Source organism: Hemicordylus capensis, chromosome 14 (assembly GCF_027244095.1).
Source record: "Hemicordylus capensis ecotype Gifberg chromosome 14, rHemCap1.1.pri, whole genome shotgun sequence".
NCBI classification, from domain to species: Eukaryota; Metazoa; Chordata; class Lepidosauria; order Squamata; family Cordylidae; genus Hemicordylus; species Hemicordylus capensis.
The window spans coordinates 16,698,189-16,720,931 of NC_069670.1; the positions used below are offsets into that span (position 1 = coordinate 16,698,189).

A 22,743-nucleotide genomic window follows, 5' to 3' on the forward strand; every position below is an offset into this window, starting at 1 on the left:
GTCAGATGGGGCTCCCCCTAAATGAGCATCCTGCACCCCGCCCCTGGCCTCTCAGTCTTAAAAAGGCCCTGAGTAGCAGACCCCTCGGTTGTGTGTAGGGCAGGAGATGGGCTGAATTGTAGAGCTGATGTTCTTGGGTCCTGTCATGGTGTGGCCGGCAGGAGTGTGAGGATGGACTAGGGGTGCGATGTTTTTCTGGGTTGATCAAACGGGCCGTTGATACTTGTGAGCAATTTGGAAGCGGTCAGCAAAGACAGGACTATTCCCCCCTTCCCCCCTTCCCCCCGCGCAAACCAGATAGTATTTGCAAGAGAGGAACCTTGTCCAGAATGAGGTGTAGGTCATTGTTGATCTTGCTTTCTCGCAGCCCTCGGCGTAGGGCTGGCCCTTGCTTAGAGATTGCCCCCTAATCTTAACATCGTGGATCCAGGGCCCTGGTGGGCTTGGGGCTTCTGTCTCCGCCTCTGGGAAGAGATGAAGCTGATTTAGACCTGATTCAGACCGAGTCAGACCCTTGGTCCTTCTCACTCAGTCTTGTCTGCACTGACCGGCAGCAGTGTCTCCAAGGTCTCAGGCAGGCTGGAGATGCTGCCAGGGATTGAACTTCGGGCCTTCTGCATGCCAAGCAGACATTCAAATCACTGAGCCGCAGCCCCACCCATGGGCGTCCCTGGTGGGGCAAGAGGGGGCAGTCCCACTGAATTCAATGAGGTTTACTCCTCTAAGTCTGTGAGTGTAGGATTGCAACTTTTCACCCCATCTGGGTCTTTTTCACACCCGCCTTTTAGCTCGCATCTCAACTTTGAGCTTGCAATAAAGCCTCGCAGTCAACCCAAAGCCTGCTGTGTGAAAAATGCCCGGGGGGGGGGGGAATCCTACGGGCCCCACCCCCAAAGGTGACGTTCCATCCAGGTGGGTCTTCCATCCAGGCGCCAACCACACTGAAGCCTGCTTAGCTCCTGCAGCTAAATGGCAGTGGGGGGTGATGGGAGTTGTAGTTCTGCGACAACTGGAGAGGCAAGATTGCCTACCCCGGTCTGAGGCCACCGTCAGTTATGAAGTGGGGAGGAAGGGGCGGCCGGCAGGCAGCGAGACCTTCTTCCCAGAGCGCTCCCTTTTGCAGTCTGGCTCTCCCCTTCACGAGCCCTGCCCTGACTTGTCCAGGTGATTCAGGCGAGGGGCAGGCTGAGCCCTTGGCCTCTGCGCAGCTGCCTGGGCCTGCGCCGTGCGTGTGATGGGCCGGGACCTCGGAGCAGCACCTGCCTCCCTGCAGGGCAGATGCCAGCTGTGCAGAAGGCCATGAAGAAAACAACAGATCTGGGGCTTAGCCCCAGACAGGGCTCGGCGTCCGGGTCCCTCTTTTCTTTTTGCAGCCACACGTGCGGGGGATGGCAGAGGGAAGAGGACCCCTGAGTCCGCGCAGAGTGCCAGCTCTCTTAGCTCTCGAACCGGGGGGCACAACTTCGGCCCTCCTACAGGAGCTGGACTACGACTCCCACCATCCCTATTGGCCCCTGTGGCTGGGGGTGATGGGGGTTGTTGTCCCAGTGCAGCTGGGGGGGACGGGACGAAGATGTGCAGCCCTGGTCTGAAAGAAAGGGTGATCTAGGAGGTGAGAGGCTCCTGTGTAGCAGCAGATGCAAATAAGCTGACCGGAGAGCATTTGCATGGTAGACGACATGTAAGCACTGGAAGATATTCCCCTGAGGGGATGGAGCCGCTCTGGGAAGAGCATCTAGGTTCCAGGTTCCCTCCCTGGCGGCATCTCCAAGATCGGGCTGAGAGAGACTCCTGCCTGCAACCTCGGAGAAGCCACTGCCGTCTGTGCAGACAATACTGAGCTGGATGGACCAACGGTCTGACTCAGTATATGGCAGCTTCCTGTGTTCCTCTTCCACTCAGAACGTCTCTCCAGCTGGATGAGAAACCATGAATACAGTTTTCCCAACTAGTTGTGATTCCTCCTGACAGTCTTATCTGGCCTGCATTTGACCAGTCTGATCACCACAACCGCGTGGGGATGCTGTCAGATGCTTTGCCGAAATCAAGCTAAACGGCACCCCACCATTTATGAGTAAACCAGTCAAAAGAGAGAGAGAAGATGAGTCTGGCAGGATTTATTCTTATCAAATCCATGCCGGCCTCCAGTAATCACTGCATTGTTACCAAGGTGCATACTGACGGACTGCTTTATCATTGGTTCTAGTGTTTTCCCTGGTATCAGTCTGTGGCTTCCTGGACCCTCCTTTCCCCCCCTACTTTTCAAAGATTAGGACAACATTCGGTGGCCGGTGACACTATCATCTGTTTGTCATAGATGATAGAGATTCTGCGAATATATCAGCAAGTTCTTGTAGCATCCTAGGATGCATTTCATTTGCCCCTAAACACTTGAACTCATTTAATTTCATACACTGAACAGCCATTTGTCCGGGATTCTATAGGATGGGCCTGCTCAACTTCGGGCCTCCTGCAGATGTTGGCCTACAACTCCCATAATCCCTGGCTATTGGCCACTGTGGCTGGGGATTCTGGGAGTTGTTGTCCAAAAACAGCGGCGGGGGGCCAAGGTTGAGCAGGCCTGCTCTAGCGGCTTCCTGCACTGAGCAGGGGGTTGGGCTAGAACGGATTCTCAGCGTTGGGTCCCCAGATGTTCTTGGACTTCAATTCCCATAATTCTCAGCCCCAGTGGCCTTGGTTGGGGATTCTGGGAGTTGAAGTCCAATAACAGCTGGGGACCTGGAGAATCCCTGGATTAAAAGACTTCTAAACTCCCTTCCCACTCTAACCTTTTATGGCCGGGTTCACACAACCATTTGAATCTAGGTTTAACGTGGGTTACTGGCATGAGGGTGATTGTGTGAACCCACACCAAGGGAACTTCAGATTCACCTCTGGCCATAAATCAAACCCACATCAAACCTACATTTGAATGGTTGTGTGAACCAGATCTCTGATTCTATTATTCTATTTTGTTTTTTAAAAAATCTATTTTCTCTCTCTATTTCAGCGAAAACCAACAATATCAAAAAAATCCATACGAATAATTACATGGTCAAATGAAAAAAAGGGGGAGGGGGAGGAAAACTGTAATCATTTACAGTATATAAGTATATAAATATATAAGTAGGGCTAATTTTAATCATAGGGGGCTGTAGCTCAGCTACGTTCCCAACAGGGGAATGCATGCAAAAGATCCCAGTTTATTCCCTGGCAGCATCTTCAGGTAGGGCTGGGAGAGACTCCTGCCTGAAACCTTGGAGAGCTGCTGCCAGTCAGTGTAGACAAAACTGAGTTAGATGGACTAAGGGCCTGACTCGGCATAAAGCAGCTTCCTATGTTCCTATGAAAAGATTCTTCATATGACCAGGGCTTCTTATATGTAGTATCTTGTGCCTACACAATGTCATCAGAGGCTCTGGATGGGATGGTCAATAAATTTAATAAATAAATGAATAATAAATCATATCTCTGCCGCATTACGAGGACGTTTGAATTGTCTGCTGCCTCATCAGTCTCTTCTTCTTGCCCTCACCATCCGAAATTAGGCAGATGGCAGAGCAAGATAGCGTGTTTTTCCAGGGGTGGTATCCTGGTTATGGGATGCAATGCCCAGAGAGGTTTCACTTGGTGCCAACCTTATCATCTTTTCAACGCCGGGGCAATACTTCCTAATTTTCCCAGGCCTTTTCATTTTAAAAATTCTAATTCGCTCTGGGAGCTCTTTGGAGAGCTGAGAGGCAGGGTATAGACTTCTTAATAAATAAACAGAAGTGGCAGATTTGCCGTTTCCAAGTGCTAAATTGATGAGAGCCCAGCAAGGTCATGTACTTTCCAAGGCCATGTCTGTTCACACAGACAGGGAAACACCACCAGCTCATTTGAAAGTGTGCTATACTTCTTCCTTTGAATCAAACATAGGAAGCTGCTGCCTTCTACTGAGTCTGACCCTTGGTCCAGCTAGCTCAGGATTGTCTACCCAGACTGGCAGTGGCTTCTCCAAGGTTGCAGGCAGGAGTCTCTCTCATCCCTGTCTGGAGATGCTGCTAGGGAGGGGACTGGGAACGTTCTGCATGCAAGGATGCAGATGCTCTTCCCAAAATATTGGCACTGTGAGCAGCAGTCAACAGAAGACGGAGGCCACTGGATGGGACGCACTCCCAGGACGATCCGGGGCGAGGCTGGGGGGTGATTACTGCCAAAAATGTACACTAGGGGAAGCTCCAGAATAGGGCTGCATAAGTCTATTTGGGACTACAACTCAAGCTATTTGGGATTACAACTCCCATCATCCCTAGCCACAGTGGCCAGTAATTGGGGATGATAGGAGTTGTAGTCCAACATCTGCAGGGAGGGCCAACATTGTGCAGCCCTGCTGTGGAGATTCTGGCTCATGGCTCTGCATGGGTGGGGATGCACAGAGGCCAGGCAAAAGCGCAGAGTATGCCCTGCTACTCTCTGGTCAAAACACATTTTTTCTTCAAATATAAAGCACGCTGCCATCCTTGAACTGTTTGTGTACAATGGGGGCAGGCCGTCTTTGGCACTCCAGCTGCCGATGAGCTGCAACTCCCAGCATCCCCTGCCACAGTTTATTGTGGCGGGGGATGATGAGAGTTGTAGTCCAACGACGGCTGGAGTGTCCAAGCTTGTCTGCCCCTTGTGTGCGTGAATGCTAGCCGTTCCGAACCCATTTCGCTCCTCTTTGGGATGCATTGTGGGAAGGATTACAGCAGCCACAATCACGTGAAGTCAACAGTTGCGGGGTTATTCAGGAAGGTATAACTTCTTTGGGACCATTCACATGCGGCTTGAGAACAGGAGTGCAGTATGCCGTTTCCCTTTCCATTGAACTTGTGTAGCCCAGTGTGATCTTCTTGCATTCTGACTGACCTTTCAGGTACAAATCAGGTTATTCTGATTTTTCAGTGTTCTGTTGCAGCTCCCTGCCAGCAGGTGGACTGTGGGCAACATTCTGTGACATCACAGCAGCTCCGCCAATGGCGACTGGGGGCTCGCAAGCCAAAGGCAGCGTTCAGTCTGTTGGTGCTGCAGAAGTGATCGGGCTGCCTTATTGGGGTGTCTGTTTTAGGGGAGGAAGGGAGTGCAGCTGTTCTCGCTGGAGTGGTGCGTTCTGGTGGGCAGTGGTTTGGTTGGTGTGAATCCTCCTCATCGGCCATGTGGTTTGTCTTGCAGATGAGCGGGAGGCCGTGCAGAAGAAAACCTTCACCAAGTGGGTCAACTCGCACCTGGCCCGAGTCACCTGCCGCATCAGTGACCTCTACAGTGACTTGCGGGATGGGCGGATGCTGCTCCGTCTGCTGGAAGTGCTCTCAGGGGAGCAGCTGGTGAGTGGCTAAAACGGGGGCACAGAGGGGACCCCAGTGAGCGGCCTTCTACTGGGTCAGACGCTGGGTCCATCTAGCTCAGGATTGTCCACATTGACTGGCAGCAGCTTCTCCAAGGTTTCAGGCAGGAGTCTTCCCCAGATATCGAACATAAAACAATCCTATCTATCTAAATATTTCTCTTAGGCGTGCCCATCGCTAATTCCATGTGTGGCAGCTCTCAGGAGAGTTTGCGAGCGAGCTGCCGGCGGGGGAAGAGGAAAGTGGCGGTGCCGGATAGGCAGGCGGGGAGAAAATGATGGAGGTGGCGGGTGGGAGGGAGAAAACTGTGGTGGTGGGCGGGCAAAGAAAATGGCGGGTGGGGGGCGGGTGGGAGAACTAGAGGCGCAGGTGTTCTGTGCCCAGCTCAGCTAGTGTGTGTGTGTGTGTGTGTGTGTGTGTGTGTGTGTGCTCGCGCGCGTGTGTGTATACATATATATAATACACTAAGGTGGTACGTGGCAAGCCCCGCCCCTGCTGCAGCCGCGACCAATAAAAATGTGGGGGTGGGGCTTTCACATACAACCTGGCGGGCCCATGGAAAGCACTTTCACCACCATCTCTGCCGCCAGCACCCTGTCATTGCCTATCCTCTCCGCCGCCATGGGGCAGCTTAAGGCGGGGTGGAGCTAGGACGGGGCCGAGCGGGAAAGGCTGAGTGGGGGTGGGGGGCATAGCTGAGTGGTGAGTGAGAGGGGGGCCAGGAAAGGCTGAGTGAGGGGCAGAGGAAAGGCAGTGAAGTCTCAGGGTGGGAAGGTTGAGTGCATGAGCACGAGCGCACATATGCTCTGTGCGGGTTCAGCTTGTAAAATACCTAATATATGAAAAGGTATAGTGCAGCATCAAAGATAACAGGAAACATACATAGCGAAAGACTGAACAATGTATAAACAATGCGTAATGGTACTCAGTATGGGGATAATACCAATGGCTGATGATAAAAAGAAAAATCAGGATACGGGGATATAAGACACGCAGTGCTATTGTGAAGTTTCGGATGCTTCCTCAGTCTCATCTTCAAATAATTTCAATTCAGATCTTGTCATCTACTCCCAAGGAGCAGCACTCAATAATGTGTTGTGCCTCTGCTGACTTCTGCTGGTTTGATGGATCCCACCCTGAGAGGAGGGGTGAGTCTCCAAGGTTCTTAGTGTTAAGAGTAAAGCTGCTCCCTGCAAGTGGAGTGAAAAAGTGGGTCTGGTGAGCATCTTCGCTCTTAACAATAAGAACCTTGGAGATTCACTCCTCCAAGAGTTTAAGGAGAGGAGAGCTGGCCTGGTGGTAGCAAGCATGACTTGTCCCCATAGCTAAGCAGGGTCTGCCCTGGTTGCATATGAATGGGAGAGTTGATGTGTGAGCACTGCAAGATCTTCCCCTCAGGGGATGGAGCCGCTCTGGGAAGAGCAGAAGGTTTCAAGTTCCCTCCCTGGCAGCATCTCCAAGACAGGGCTGAGAGAGATTCCTGCCTGCAACCTTGGAGAAGCTGCTGCCAGTCTGTGAAGACGATACTGAGCTAGATAGACCAATGGTCTGACTCAGTATATGGCAGTTTCCTATGTTCCTAAGAGTTGGGGATGATGGGAGTTGTAGTACAGCCTCTGCAGGAGGCGTGGCTCCGCCCTGCTTTAGACAGCATTGCGAACTATGAACTTGTAAAATTCAACCGCATACACACTGTTGGTTTGCTTTAAAAACACACACACAAAAAACCACCATGAGCATCTGTCAGTGGGAATGCGAAAATAACCAACCCCGGAGAATATAATCATTTATGCAAGCACATCTGAATTAGAAGAATGTGCTTGAAGATTCCCCCCACTCCCCGGCCGAACTTCATTTCCGCTCTGCAACCTGCCCCAGGGCTACGATTGAGGAAGCGGTGGCTGAACTGGATTAGAACCCCAGGGGCATGGAGTGAAATGGGCGTTGTGGAGGCAGCTTATGGGATGGCTCCTAATTAGCGGCCTATTACTGAGTCAGCCCCTTGGCCCCTCTAGCTGAGTGCTGTCTGCACGGACTGGCAGCATCTCTCCAAGGTTTCAGACGGCAGCCTTTCCCAGCCCTACTTGGAGGCGCTGCCAGGGACTGCACTCTGCAAGCCCAGGAATCGAACCGGGCACAGCAGGCGCTCCGCCACTGAGCTGCAGCCCTACCCGCTAAACAGCAATGAATTTTGAGCCGGGGACTACTGGAGGGAAAGCCTGGCTGCCACCTTGATGCCACGTCTCCCTAGGCCAATCCCAGCCACCGCCCCCATCGCAGAGAGCCAAGCACCTGCCTCCCAGAATCCCACACTGCGCCTCCCTCGCAGCCGAGAGTGGGGAACGGCTCGTTCCCAGCCCTTGCGAGGCAGTTTTTCCAGTTCCGAGGCAGGCTGGCTGCAAGTCCCACCCTGCCTGGCAGCCTGGCAGAGGCTGCTGGCTTCCCCAAAGAGACGCCGGAGTCTGCCTGATGATGCTAGAGCCCCTGGGGGAAGAAGATGGGACCCGGCAGGCTTCAGCGAGGTCTTTTCCGGCCAGCCTGACCCCGGGTTCCTCTCCGTGAGGGAGACATCGGAGAGCCACCGGGCGGTTCCCGGAGACCCGGACTCGACTCGTGAGATGGGGCGGCCTCTCCAAGGGGCAAAGTGAGGCAAGCCGGCTATCGAGGCACCAGCAGGAGGGCAAGATCCCACCCCCCGCTCTAGGAAGAAGAGTGAAATGTGGGAGTGGGGGACTCGTGCATGCAAGCAGGGATGGCGTCTGGCTGCCTTGCCGCGGGAGGCACAGCGGTTTTGAGCCCCTTCTGGGAAGGAGAGATGGTAACAAAAAAACCTCGAAATGAGGGGCAACCTGCCCACCCTGAGGAACGAAGTGATTGCTACTCCAGTCTTTTCCTTGTAGTGTCAATGCTGCTGCCGGTCAGAGTGGGCAGTACTGAGAGCCGCTGCCGGTCAGAGTGGGCAGTACTGAACAAGATGGACCCATGGCCTGACTTGGTATAAGCCGGCTTCCTCTGTTCTCAGTAACAGGGATTTCCAGCCGTGGTTGACAACCCCCGTCATCCCCAGCTGCAGTGGCCGGTGGCAGGGGACTATGGGAGTTGTAGTCAACGACATCTCGGAATCTCTGTTACGGGGAACACTAGGCTGGAGCACATAGCAGGTCGGAGGGAAGGGGAAACCGTATTTGCCAGGGGGAGTCGGCAGGCGGGAGGGGGTACTTAACTTTTTCTCCCGCCTGCTCTGCCGGGCCTCCCCTGCAGAGGCTTTAAGGAGCAGAAGCCTATTTGGGAGACGCCTGCTGGTCTAACATGCGCTTCTGCCCTGAGAGAGAGGGCTGCCCAAAGCCCCCAGGGAGCGTCACTCTAATGAGGATGATTTATTCAGCGCCTGAAAAAATTGCTAGGTGCTGGACAGAAACGAGAGGAGATGACGCTGGCCCTACCTGCCGGTTGGCGATCAAAAACGAGGCGTGTCAGGAAGAAGGGGAGGTTCCGGGCTCCAGGCCCCCATTCGTGGGCAAGGTCCTCACGTCTATGGCAGCAGCCCGTGTCCCCTGTAAGAGGGATTCCCCGATGTCGTTGACTACAACTCCCAGCATCCCCAGCCACACGGGCCTGCCGCTGGTTTTGGGCCTGCAGTGGTCGGACTGGACAGAGGATACCTGCCCCTGGTCTGCTGATCCCCTTTCCTTAACCTTGGGCCCCTAGATGTTGCTGGACTACAACTCCCAGCATCCCTAGCCACAGCCTCTGTGGCTGGGAATGATGGGAGTTGTAGTCCAAACAACGTCTGAGGGAGCCAAGGTTAAGAAACCCTGCCTTAGGGGCTTTCAGACCCACTGAACAGGGTATCCTTTTTTGGACCACCTGGGCAGGGTGGGGCTTGGAGAAACCATTTTGCAGTGGTTCTGATCCTTCTTGGAGTGTTTGTCCCTGCAGCCTTTGACTTAAGGAGTCCTGCAGGGTTCCTCCTCTTTAACATCTGCAAGAAATCGCAGGGAGATTTGGAGTTAGCTGTTGTCAATATGCCGACAACTGGCTATTCCATCTCTCTTTGCTACATCCACCTCGATCCAGTGAGGCCGTGAGGATCCTGAACCAGTATCTGAGATCAGTGATGGGCTAGATGCAAGCAAAGGGATGGGGCCATAGCTCAGGGGTGGAGCATCTGCTTTGCATGCAGAAGGTCCCAGGTTCACTCCCTGGCAGCATCTCCAGGGAGGGCTGGGAAAGACCCCGGCCTGAAACCCTAGAGAGACGCTGCCAGTCGGAGTGGACCATACTGAGCTAGATGGACCAATGGCCTGACTCAAGACGACAGCTGCCTGTGTGCCTGTAGACAAGCTGAAACTTCATCCAAATAAGACTGGAGTGTTCCCTGTCCAGAGAACGATGAATCCAGTGCTAGGATTTCATATTGTGACTACTACAAACCACTACGAATATTTATATACTGCTAAGTCCTCGAATCAGTTTATGCAGAAACATAAATAATAAACAAGATGGTTCCCTGTTGCCAAACGGCTCATCATTTTAAAAACAAACAAGGTAGACGCCAGCAACAACCACTGGAGGGATGCTGTGCTGGGGATGGATCGGGCCAGTTGCTCTCCCCCTGCTAAAGACACGATTCATTTCTGGAAAAGGTGCCTCTTTGCTCAGTCAGCAGGGGCAACGTGACAGACTCGGTTATCTGGGTGAGCAGCCATTGACAGCTGTTCTCTGTAAATCTGGCTTCTAGTGCTGCCTCAACCAGTGGCCATCAGCAGATCTTGTGTCCATGAGTTCCATACATCCACCCTGCCCTTTGTAAAGCAGTTCTTCCTTTCGTCTGTCTTCTAAATCATCTGCCAATTGGTGTCACTGGCTGCCTCCACCTGTTCAGCGTGATTGGCAAGGGAGAAAAGCTTCTCTCTCCTACTCTCTTTGCACCATGCATAATTTTATAAAAAATACCCTTCTGTCCCCTGCCATCCTTTTATTCCAAACAAAAAACGCCCCAAGCGCTTTCTCTCTGTCGGGAAAGTGAGTCACCTGCTTGGTCATTGTGTTCGCCCTGTTCTCTAATGGTTGCCCTGTCCTGTAATAGTTACCGCTCTGTGGTTAGAAGCTGGGATGAGCCAAGATGAATTGATGTGTTTTAAGGAGGCGCTGGGATGTGGAAACTCTCAGAGGGAAAGAGGCAGATGTCAGGTGGGTGGACATTCCAGTGACAGGGAGTTGTAAGGGGGAAAGGATGGGGGTGGGGGGTGGGGGAGCAAACAGAAGGTTCTTCCCTAGATTAATCTAAGCTGGAACAAGGGAGAAGAGCTGGTCTTGTGGTCGCAAGCATGACTGGTCCCCTTAGCTAAGCAGGGTCTGCCCTGGTTGCATATGACAGGGGGACTAGAAGTCTGAGCACTGGAAGAGATTCCCTTTAAGGGGATGGAGCCACTCTGGGAAGAGCAGAAGAAGGTTCCAAGTTCCCTCCCTGGCAGCATCTCCAAGATAGGGCTGAGAGAGAGACTCCTGCCTGCAGCCTGGGAGAAGTCGCTGCCAGTCTGGGTAGACAGTACTGAGTTAGATGGACCAGTGGTCTGACTCAGTATAGGGCAGCTTCCTGTGTTAAGAAGCTTGGCGCCTCTGAACAAGCCCAGAGAGGAACACGTACTGGAGAAGAGGAGGTAGATACAATGAAAAACAGGAATTTAGGAATCTGCCTTCTCCCAAGTCAGGCCCCTGGCGCATCTTGCTCAGTCTTGTCTGCTCTGACTGGCAGTATCTCTCCAAGGTTTCAAGCAGGGGTCTTGCCCAACCCTACCTGGAGCTGCTGCCAGGGGTTGAACCTGGGACCTAGATGCTCTCCCACTGAGCTGCGGCTTCCTCCCCTAAGGGGAATATCTTCTTCCAACGCTCACATGTGGTCACATTGTCGCTGCAAATGACAGGAGTCGTAGTCCAACATCTGCCGGAGAAGGGCCAAAGTTGCGCAGCCCTGATATACTGTTTCTGAACACCCCAAGTACTTCAAGGATACAGCTATTCTTCTGATCCCCATATTACAGCTAGGGAGGGAAGGGGAGGAAACTGAGTTCATGGCTGAGGCGAGGATCCCCAGTTGAGGACGGACCAGCCTGCCAAGGCAGCATCCCTCCCTTGTTCTAGATCAGGGCTTCCCGGAAGGTGAGGGAATACAACTCCCATCACCCCCACCACCACAGGGGGTGATGGGATTTGTAGTCCGGCCACAGCTGTGGACTCGGGTTGGGAGCCTCTGTCTTAGCCCCAGCGCTACAGCTGCTTGCCACGGATCGCGGTCTTAAGTGGTTGGGTGGTGCCTCCGCAGAGCAAAGTTTCCCCACCATGCAGCGCTCCCCACCCAGGCATTCCTGTGTGCACGCGGGGATGGTGCAAGATGAGGGGAAGGTCCCATCCCACACACCTCTTCCCAGCCCTTGACACCCTGCTCCTGCCTGGGAGCGGCCATCCTCCTCCTGGCTCCCTTGTTTGCCAACCAAGAGGAAATTCTCCCTCTGAGCAGGGCCCCTCTCAGCCCCTCCCCGGCCAGGCGTTGGGACCTCGGTGGCATGCAGACAAACCCCTTCGGGCTCCTCGTCTGGGAAGGCGGTGTGGGAAGAGAGTCCCGATGCCAGTCCGACCGGCTGCCTGGCTGATGTAACCTGGTGCCGACGGGCTTGGCTGGCTGCATCCAAGAGATGCCAGGCATGCTCGGAAGCAGGTGACAGGGTGCAGGAGGAGGAGAGGCAGAGTTGCGGGAGGGGTGAGCCGTCCGTGGGCAGATCCTGGCAAGCGGTCCGCGGCACTGAGGGTGACTATTATTTACAAATATGTTCGCCCCACCTCTCCATAAAATATTTTCTCAGGGAGGCTTACGGCATAAGTTGAAGAACAACGTGGCATCGATAAAGGACACCGCAGCAGGCCCATTCACTGAGAACCAACTCTCTGTTGTGCATGGGGAGAGCAACTGGCCCTGTCCATCCCCAGTACAGCATCCCTCCAGGGGCTGTTGCTGGCATCTATCTTGCATTAACTTTTTAGATTGTGAGCCCTTTGGAGACAGGGGGCCATCTTTAATTAATTAATCTCTCTCTCTCTCTCTCTCTCTCTCTCTCTCTCTCTCTCTCTCTCTCTCTCTCTCTCTCAACTGCTTTGGGAACTTTTTGTTGAAAAGTTCATCGTATTCATATTTTAAAGCCACCAAAAGCTTGGGAGGATGTGATATTTACCTAGTGCCAAACATGTTACATTTGGGGCCGATTGTGCCAGAAACAGGCGCTCTTACCCCTGGACTTGGGAGCCGAAGTCCAGGGCCTCCACAGCCCCTGGACCTCCCCCAAATCCTCTTTAGTCTGTCCCGGGTGGTGTGGTTGCCCGGCGGAGTGTGATGATGCTTAATTTGTAGGGGAGGTGGAGCCTCCAAAGGCCTTGAGGTCCAGCCTCCAAAATTACCTAGGTGCACCTCTGAAAGATGGCCTTTGCCACTGATTTGCTGTGTGGCCTTAGCCAAGTCATTTGAAAGACCAGAGCGAGGGTTCCATCAAGACAGAATATACTGCAAGCACCCCTCCTTAATGCTGGATGCACTGTGGCATGGGAACTGCACTCCGCACATGCTCGGGGGCGCTTCGCCTCTTATCGGGCAGCGTTCTGCATTGAGCCCTGGTCTCCTCTTCTCTCCCGCCAGCCCAAGCCAACCAAGGGCCGAATGCGCATCCACTGCCTGGAGAACGTGGACAAGGCCTTGCAGTTTCTGAAGGAGCAGCGTGTCCACCTGGAGAACATGGGCTCTCACGACATCGTCGACGGCAACCACCGCCTCACGCTGGGCCTCATCTGGACCATCATTCTCCGCTTCCAGGTGAAGCCGCGCCTCGCTCCTTTTCCCTCCTGCCCCGCCCCCCCGGAGAGTTTACCTTGATATCCCCTGGACAAACTCCCCAAAACGGCAGGCTCGAAAAAGGTCCCCTTCTGCGTCCAGAAATGCATTGGTGCTGCTGTTCCACAGAGAAAGCCCTAAATCTGTGCACAGAAATCAGATTGCCGGGAATCCGCTTGGGTTTTAAAAGACCGCCAAGTTTCTAGTCCTCAGGGTTGTGATGCAGGCACTTTCACTCTGTGTGGGCCGTGCCTGTTGAAATCTGAGAAATCTGGAGAAGGAATATGGACTCTGTGCTCAGCTAGATGGGGGCATTGTACCCCACAGTGGCAAAGGCAACTTGATGCTGCCCACCGAGGCCAGAGGGATGGGGTGCTAGGGTTTGGGGAACCTCAACCCTCCGGGCACAGCTGCACACCTGGTGCAAAGAGGAGCAGGTTCTGTTTCTAGGAGGGAGGGTGCAGACCTGGGCCGTCAGAGGGGTATTGCTCGGAGGCTAGGTGGCGTCTTGATAGGAAACTATCCCAGCAATGTGAAGCCAGTTGGAAGGTGTCGGGCTGAGGGGTTGTGAAGGGACGGAGCCTTCCCTGTGTTACATTTCCCAATGGACTTGCTGGTTTTGGAGCAGGCAGATTGCTTCTGCAGCTTTGTCACTGCTGGAACACGAATGGGCCTCCCCACTCGCCGTAGAGTTGGACTGCTGAGGTCTTGGCCGGCGGCAAAGCAAGGTTCTCGGCAGTGGGGAGAGAGTTGGTCAGCTGGTTCTCGCGAGCAGAAGCTGGGTGGGAGGGCGTCCAGCCGGGCTCCAAGCCTCCTGCGGGCTCCCGAGAAATGCCCGCGTGCAGGCGAACATCAAGGTAGAACGAAGGGGACATGATCGTGGGCAAGGTTGGCGAGAAGTGGTCGTGTGTAGCAGGATTTGATCGTGATGGGGGTGATCATGTGACAGGAAGTGATGGTGCGCAGCAGCCAACCCACATCATAGCGGGGTGGCAGGGAGTGATCGTGGCAGGAAGTGATCATCTGCGGCGGGCAACCCACATCGGGAAACAGTCCGTGCATCGGCAAACATGGAGGAAGGAGGCGGAAGAAATGATCATGTGCAGCGGTCAACCCAGCTCGTGGACCGAGCATTTTATTGAGGGTGGAGGAAAAGCGTGTTCCACCCTGTCCGACCCAGATCGCAGCCCGCACACGATCACTTTCCCGTCCTCCGACCTCGATTGTTGTCGATACACGGCCGTTTCTCAGGAGTGTGTCCAGAGCTTGGAGACTGGCTGGATACTTTTCTTACCCAGCTGTCCAGACTAAATTAAGCAAAAGATACACATGTGCAAATGCTCTTCATCGGCAGAAGTTGTACAGGCTGTTTTAGTTATCGGTTTGTGGAAAATTTGGATTGTCTGGGTATGAAATGTGGGAAGGTTCTTTAGCCCAGCTTGCTCATAAGCAGCTCTGAGGAAATGAAGCACTTTCTCTGAATTCTGACTGTGTCCTGCCCACCTGCCACCTGATAGATCCAGGATATCAGCGTGGAGACAGAGGACAACAAGGAGAAGAAGTCCGCCAAGGATGCCTTGCTTCTATGGTGTCAGATGAAGACAGCTGGGTAAGTGAATAGCGGAAAAAATATCAACAAGGGTCTTCGGACTACAACTCGCAGCATCCCCAGCTGCAGTGGCCTTTGGCTGGGGGATACTGGAAGTTGTAGTCTACACTGGCTAGGATTTCCTGTTGCAGGGAACCCTGGTCTTCTCCCTTCCTGTGTGGGTGAGAGCCGGTGTGGTGTAGTGGTTAGAGCAGTGGTTCCCAACCTGGGTTCCTCCAGATGTTGTGGAACTACATCTCCCATCACCCCCAGCAACCATAAATTGTAGCTGGGAATGATGGGAGTTGTAGTTCAGCAACATCTGGAGGAACCCTGGTTAGGAACCACTGAGTTAGAGTGCTGGACTATGGCCATAGAGACTCGAGTTCAAATCCCTGTACAGCCATGAAACTCACTGGGTGACTCTGGGCCAGCCACCTATCTCTTAGATTAACCTACGTCACAGGGTTGTTGTGAGGATAAACATAACACCCAAGTACACTGCTCTGGGCTCCTTGGAGGAAGAGTGGGATATAAATTTAGAAATACATAATAGTTTAGTAACTTGTGCCCCCCTCCCGCCCCCGACTGAATCCATTTCACTTGGATGTTAAATTACCCAGGGTCTCCTGTCTTGCTTTGAACACAGCTAGAAATTGATTCTTCAGGAAGAAAGAAGGGTAGGGGAGAGAAAAAGGAAGCAGAGGTAAAAACACTCTGTGTATGCTCAGAAGCCCAGTCAAACGGAGCATTTTTTAAGAGCACTGTAGGACCTTCCTGTTTGGGATAAGCTCTCTACAGAGTGTGGTTTTTAAGCCTGTGAGAGTGCTAATTCTGTAGCCATCAAATATGAATGGATATTGAACTTGTTTGTATTTTAATGTTTTCATCGATCGACCTATAATGGGGCAATATATATATTTTAAACTTAAAATAAACAAGGAAGCGGTTTTCTTCTGACCTTTTCCCTTGCCATGCCTCTGGTGTTACAGGTATCCAAACGTGAATGTGCACAACTTCACCACCAGCTGGAGGGATGGCCTGGCGTTCAATGCCATTGTCCACAAGCACAGGTCAGTGGCCGGGTGTGTTGGAGAAGGGAGGGTCAGCCAGCAGCGGGAACTTGTGTTGAAAAGCGATATATAAATATTTGTCGTATTTGTAACTTGCTGGGACTTACTTGGGGGCTTTGGGTGCATGAGATTATGCACCAGGGAGTTGAGCGATTTAAAAAGTGGGTTCCGTTCAGGGTCATTAGTATTTGTAGCAGCTGTCACTGGCTGAAACAAGAACAACAAATATTTATATACTGCTTTTCAACAAACATTTCCAAAGCGGTTCACATAACAAAGAAATAAAATAAATAAATAAGATGGCTCTTAACAGCGTCCTGGGCTAGGTAGACATAGGAACAAACATAGGAAGCTGCCATATACTGAGTCAGACTCTCGGTCCATCTAGCTCAGTATTGTCTTCACAGACTGGCAGTGGCTTCTCCAAGGCTGCAGGCAGGAGTCTCTCTCAGCCCTATCTTGGAGATGCTGCCAGGGAGAGAACTTAGAACCGTAGATGCTCTTCCCAGAGCAGCCCCACGCATCATACAGTGCTCACACATGTAGTTTCCCATTCAAATGCAAACCAGGGTGGATGCTGCTTAGCAAAGGGGACAATTCATTCTTGCTACCACGAGACCAGCTCTCCTCTCTGTGGACCTGTGGTTCAATCTGGCAGGACAATTATTAATGATAATCTGCCAACTTACTTTCCTTGGGGTGTCCTCTGCAGGCCAGACCTGATAGACATCGACACCCTGAAGAAATGCAACGCACACTACAACCTCCAGAATGCCTTCAATGTTGCCGAAAAAGAGCTAGGCCTCACCAAGCTTTTGGACCCCGAAGGTGGGTTCTCTAGAGAACGGGCCTCAGTCCCTCATCTTGTTTCTGCCGCTCATGCTTCCTGAGGTGGGTGGGATGTGGTCTCTGGGATTCCTAGATGATGTTGACTACCAACTCCCAGAATCCTCAAGCAAAAGGCATTGCAGCTGGGGTTTCTGGGAGTGGTAGTCAGCAACACCTGGGAATCCCTGTTAGAGAGCACACTGGACCCAACTGCCTCTGAGACTTGGGTGGAAGTTGGAAGTCTGACTAATGAATGAGGAGTTCATCTCCCACTTCTGCCTTGTGCTTCTGGTGGGGAGTGGTGAGGTGGCTGGTTGCTCCCCATGGTTCTGAGCTGCCCCTCTGCTTCTGATTCTTAGATGTGAACGTGGACCAGCCTGACGAGAAGTCCATCATCACCTACGTGGCCACCTACTACCACTACTTCTCCAAGATGAAGGCCTTAGCCGTGGAAGGGAAACGGATCGGGAAGGTACCGGAAAGGGCTGGGAGATGGATACTTTGGGGATGGGAGATGCAGAAAGAGAAGTGGGGGCTTGAGGAGACGTTGCGACTGGTAGTTTAAAGCAGGCCTTGGCCAATTCTCTTGGGATCTCAGAGCCAGCCCCCAGATTTGAGTCAGACGAAAATACTGGACTTAATGATAGACATTGTGGAGGGGGATGGTAAATGGCCTTACCAAGATAGACACCAGAAAGAGTCACTGGAAGTACTGTGCTGGGGGTGGATAGGGCCAGTTACTCTCCCCCTGCTCAATAAAGAGAATCACCGTGTTAAAAGGTGCCCCTTTGCCAAGTTAGCAGGGGTAGCCGACTTTAACTAAGCAGAAGCTCTTCATCAAGTGGTGATTCTCTTATATTAATCAGGGGGAGGGCAACTGTTCCTATACAAAGCTCAGGAAAGTATCCTTCCAGTGGCTGCTGTTGGTGTCTACCTGGTCTTTCTTTTTAGATTGTGAGCTCTTTTGGGATAGGGGGCCATATGTATTTATTATCTATCTTGCTCTGTAAACTGCGTTGAGAACGTTTGTGGAAAAGTGGTATTTGGGCCATTCCATGGGTAACGGAATCCAGCATGTTACCACTTTTTCAGTTTACTGTTGCCATACGCAGATTTGCAAGTTGTTATATATACCTGCTGGCAAGGGAACATCTACAATAAGGCCATGGTTTAACGAAACCCTTAAATAGTATAGATAGTGTTTGAACGTGCAAAATACATTGGTAACGGAATCAGAATTCTTTGAGATTAGTTCTGATTCTGTTAAAGACATAGTCTGCATTTTTAGATGTTATTTTATAGTAGGAGATGTTCTCTTGCCAGTGGGAATATAGAATATCAACTTGAACGTTTGCTTATGGCTACAGTCATTGGAAAAAATGGTAACATCCATGCTTGATTCCATGCTTGGTTCCATTACCCTTGGAATGGCCCGTAGAATAGTCTTCGCAGTCGTGGAGGGTGGGGTTGGCTCCAGTAGCCCCTTCCCAGATGACCAAGTGACGCAGCCCCCTCCTCCTGCCAGGTGCTAGATCACGCCATCGAGGCCGACAAGCTGATCGAGAAGTACGAGACCCTCGCATCGGACCTCCTGCAGTGGATCGAGCAGACTATTCTCACACTGAATGACCGGAAGCTGGCCAATTGCTTGAGTGGGGTGCAGAACCAGCTGCAGGCCTTCAACACCTACCGCACCGTTGAGAAGCCCCCCAAGTAAGCCTGGCTATCACAGGGCAGCAGCAGGGGTGGGGTGGCGAGGGATGCAGGAAGATTGCAGAGAGTGTCCGTATCTTCTGGAAATCTTTGTGCATTCATGCAGCTAGAACTGAGCCCCAGTACAAGGCAGTTCCCTGCCACACCCCACCCCAATGTTGACATGGGCATCCTTGTCTTTTAGCCTGACCTTCCTTTCCTCTCCACTCCCAGGTTCACAGAGAAGGGCAATCTTGAAGTTCTGCTCTTCACCATCCAGAGCAAAATGAGGGCCAACAACCAGAAGGTTTATATGCCACGAGAGGGGAGGCTCATTTTCGACATCAACAAGGTGCGACAGCAAGCACAGGCAGTGGGTGGTAGTTTCCCCACAGAGGAAGCTGCCTTCTCTCGAGTCAGACCCTTGGTCCATCTAGCTCAGTACTGTCTACACCAGGGCTGCTCAGCTTTGGTCCTCCTGCAGCTGTTGGCCTACAGTTCCCATAATCCCTGGCTTTTAGCCACTGTGGCGGGGGATGATGGGAGTTCTAGTCCAAAAACAGCTGGGGGGGGGCTAAGTTGAGCAGGTCTGGTCTACACTGACTTGCAGCAGTTCTTCAAGAGTTTGGGCAGGAGGCTTTCCAGGCCCTGTCTGGCGATGCTGCCAGGGATTGAAACTGGGACCTTCTGCATGCAAGCGTGCAGATGCTCTTCCCTGAGCTACAGCCCCATCCCCAAAGGGGAACATCTTCCAGTGCTCACACATCTAGTTTCCCATTCAGAAGCAAACCAGGGCAGACCCTGCTTAGCAAAGGGGCCATCCATGTCCACTGACTGCTGCAAGACCAGCCCTCCTCCCCATCTAGGCACTGACCCAATCTAGATCGGCATCTGTTCCGCAACGTGGTTGCCTCATCTGGCTTCAGACTCGCTTCCTCCTCACCCGACTTTCCGCAGGCCTGGGAGCGGCTAGAGAAGGCGGAGCACGAGCGGGAGCTGGCCCTGCGCAACGAGCTGATTCGGCAGGAGAAGCTGGAGCAGCTGGCGACCCGCTTCGACCGCAAGGCGGCCATGCGGGAGACCTGGCTGAGCGAAAACCAACGCCTCGTCTCCCAGGTCAGTTCTGCACGGAGGAGCAAACGAGGCGCTGGCGTTGCCCCGAGAGCCTGCAAAATTCCACACATGCCAGGTCCCAGGGGAAGGTTGCAGCAGGATGTGAACGGACTTGTCTCAAGGGAGTCTCTGTTCAGGAGTCCTCCGAGGCTGCGGGGGGAGAAAGGCAGGGGAAGCATCCTGAACTCAGAAGCGGGTGATCTTTCCCTCGCTTTCATGGAGGCTGTCAAACTGCAACCCGGATTTCCGACTGTGCATCGGGGCAGGCTGCCTGTTCCCCTTCACCTAGCATGGAGGGGTCAAGCTCACGCCCACATACTGCAACTTCCCCACATTTTGGGGCTGCAGGCTTTAGTACAGGGCGGCTCAATTTCGGCCCTCCTGCAGATGTTGGCCTACAACGAGGGGCAAGGTTTGCCGCGGGGAGGGGCGGGAGTTAAATCTTTCTTTAAATTTAAAAAAAAAACTTTTATAGAAGTTAAAAAGATTTAACTTGCTGGTTCTCCTTGCTCAAATTAGCTCCCTCCCCCTGCTGTTTTTGGACTAAAGGTAAAGTGTGCCCTTGAGTCGGTGTTGTCTCCTGGTGACCACAGGGCCCTGTGGTGGTCTTTGGTAGAATACAGGAGGGGCTGACCATTGCCTCCTCCCACGCAGTGTGAGATGGTGCCTTTCAGCATCTTCCTATATTGCTGCTGCCCCATGTAGGTGCTTTCCATACCAGTGGGATTTAAACCGGCAACCTCTTGTTTGCTAGTCAAGTCATTTCCCGCTGTGCCATTAGGTGCTTGTGTTTTTAGACTACGACTCCCATGATCCCCAGCCACAGTAGCCAATAGCTAGGGATTCTGGGAGTTGTAGGCCAACCTCTACAGGAGGGCCGAACTTGAGCAGCCCCCTGGTCTGAGGGTCACTCTAGTTGAGATGGGGAAGGGTGTTGGCAGCCGGGGCTGCCTGAAAGCCACTGCCTGAAGCAGCCCTTGAGAGCAGCAGCCACTCACCAGCTGTCCCAAGGAAAACAGAGCAGCGGCAGCAGCACAGGGCCCAAAGGGGGAATCTGTGCAGCCTTGCGTTGGGCATAGGCGCAGAGGGGCAGGATGGAGGCTAGTTTCTGGGCCAGCCTGATGAGCAGGGACAGTGGGGTGAGGCCCGGTGGGAGGTGCTTCCAGGGAGTGTGGGAACATAGGAAGCCGCCGTATACTGAGTCTGACCCTTGGTCCATCTAGCTTAGTATTGTCTACCCAGACTGGCAGCGGCTTCTCCAAGGCTGCAGGCAGGAGTCTCTCTCTCAGCCCTATCTTGGAGATGCTGCCAGGGAGGGAACTGGGAACCTTCTGCATGCAAGCAGGCAGGTGCTCTTCCACTGAGCTGTGGCCCCATCCTCTAAGGGGAATATCTTACCCCACTCACATATAGTCTCCCATTCAAATGCAAAACAGGGTAAATATTGAAACATATCACTATTTAAAACTTTAAATATGGCACTGTGATGTTTATTGTAGCCTTCGGCCGCTGGCTGTCGTTCAGGCCTCGAGTGCGGCCGTGACCGTTGGCCTCTCCCCTCTCGGCCTTGGTCCGAGCCAGAAAGCCCCCCCTGCGAAAGGATACCGTCTCTCCCTTGCTGCAGGATAACTTTGGTTTGGACATTTCGGCGGTGGAGGCGGCGGTGCGGAAGCACGAAGCCATCGAGACGGACATTGTGGCCTACAGTGAGCGGGTGGCGGCTGTGAATACCGTGGCGACGGAGCTGGAGGCCGAAGGCTACTACGACATCAAGCGGGTGCTGGCGCGGAAGAACAACGTGGCGCGGCTCTGGGATTACCTGCGCGAGCTGGTGGCGGCCCGCCGCGAGCGCCTGTCGCTGCATTTTGAGTTGCAGAAGATGATGCAGGATGTGACTTATCTCATGGACTGGCTGGAGGAGATGAAGGTCGGTGGGCAGCAAGGTGGTGTTTTTGGGGGGTGGCTCACACGGTTTACTTGCATCAGTATTGGGCGGAGAGGTCACGGAAGCAAGCTTGAAGTATTTGGGCCAGCTTTAATCTAGGGTAGGGTGCTTGGGAGTTGTCAGTATCTGGCCACCTGGCAGGGAAGCTCACAGTATCAAACGGAGCTGCAGAAACAAGATACTGCTCGGACACAGTTCTTCTTATCGGGCTTGGCTGCAAGCTGTCGACGCGAAAGTTGACAAATGTTGCTTTCCAGCAGTGAATAGCAAGCTGGTGACGTAATTTATAGTACAAGCCGAGAGCTCCCAGCTGGCAGGAATTCAAGGCTTATCAGCCCTCTGCAAGAGGCGTTTACTCCTCCTGATAGTTTCAAGCTGAGTTCTGCGCTTTGCAATACGCCTCTGTTGTGGAGTCAGTGGAGGTTGCTTGCATAGCTCCTCTTCTGATTGGTCCATCACGGTTTCTGCTGTCTCGGGTTGTTGTGCCTGCTTTGGATCATCTGCCTCAGCCGTTTCTTGGAAACTGACAGCTGGGCTCTGCCCCTCAGACACCCCGGCATCGGCTGGAAAGTTGACAGCTTCCCCTTTGTCCTCGCTGTCTGAGATCGAGGGCATGACAGAAGTAAACTGCCCAGGAGTACCCACGTGGTGCTCACATGCTTTTCTCCCAGCCAAGGGTAGTTTCACATTTCACTCCTGATACCTGCTCCACTCTGGGCTGTTTCCAGACAGAGAAATACTCCACTTGAAAATACTCCTTCACTTTTGCACAATCTCTTCCCATTTTTGCCGGGTTTTTAAAAAACTCTTTCTCCACATTCCTTTCTTCTGTTGTGCAACATTGCAGCACCATCTGCTGGTCGTTTGTGGAAAATCTGTAACAGAAAGCAATATCTATTTTGTTAAAGGCTAATTTAAAAGTACTTTAGTTTTCATCACGGATTTCCTGCCAATGGCCAGCAGGTGGCGCTGTGATGTTAATGCAATGGAAGCAAGGAATGTGGACCAAGGGTCAAAAACTGTCCCAAACCAGAAAGAGTTGGTTCAAAAGGGAAGGAGGAAGTGTGCTTTGAACATCCCACCATTTATTGTCTGGGAAGACCCATTGTCAACACAGACTGGCAGTGGTTCTCCCAAGTTCTCAGATCAGGCTCTACCTGGAGATGCTGCCATGGACTGAACCTAGGATCTTCTGCATGCAAAGCCGGTGCTCTGCCACTGAGCCGTGGCCCCATCCCCTAAGCCTCTCTCATCTT

General features: G+C 52.8%; 1 protein-coding gene across 1 annotated transcript in view; it reads left to right on the forward strand.

Annotated features, from left to right (window-relative positions):
* SPTBN2 (spectrin beta, non-erythrocytic 2) overlaps positions 1–22,743 on the forward strand; it is a 64,910-nt gene that overhangs the window by 12,300 nt on the left and 29,867 nt on the right. Inside the window, exons 2-11 of the mRNA XM_053277636.1 lie at positions 5,197–5,348; positions 13,057–13,230; positions 14,766–14,857; positions 15,829–15,909; positions 16,622–16,737; positions 17,097–17,209; positions 18,263–18,450; positions 18,664–18,781; positions 19,387–19,545; positions 21,167–21,469. Of these exons, the coding sequence (XP_053133611.1) occupies positions 5,197–5,348; positions 13,057–13,230; positions 14,766–14,857; positions 15,829–15,909; positions 16,622–16,737; positions 17,097–17,209; positions 18,263–18,450; positions 18,664–18,781; positions 19,387–19,545; positions 21,167–21,469 (1,496 nt within the window). The remainder of the gene's footprint in view (positions 1–5,196; positions 5,349–13,056; positions 13,231–14,765; positions 14,858–15,828; positions 15,910–16,621; positions 16,738–17,096; positions 17,210–18,262; positions 18,451–18,663; positions 18,782–19,386; positions 19,546–21,166; positions 21,470–22,743) is intronic.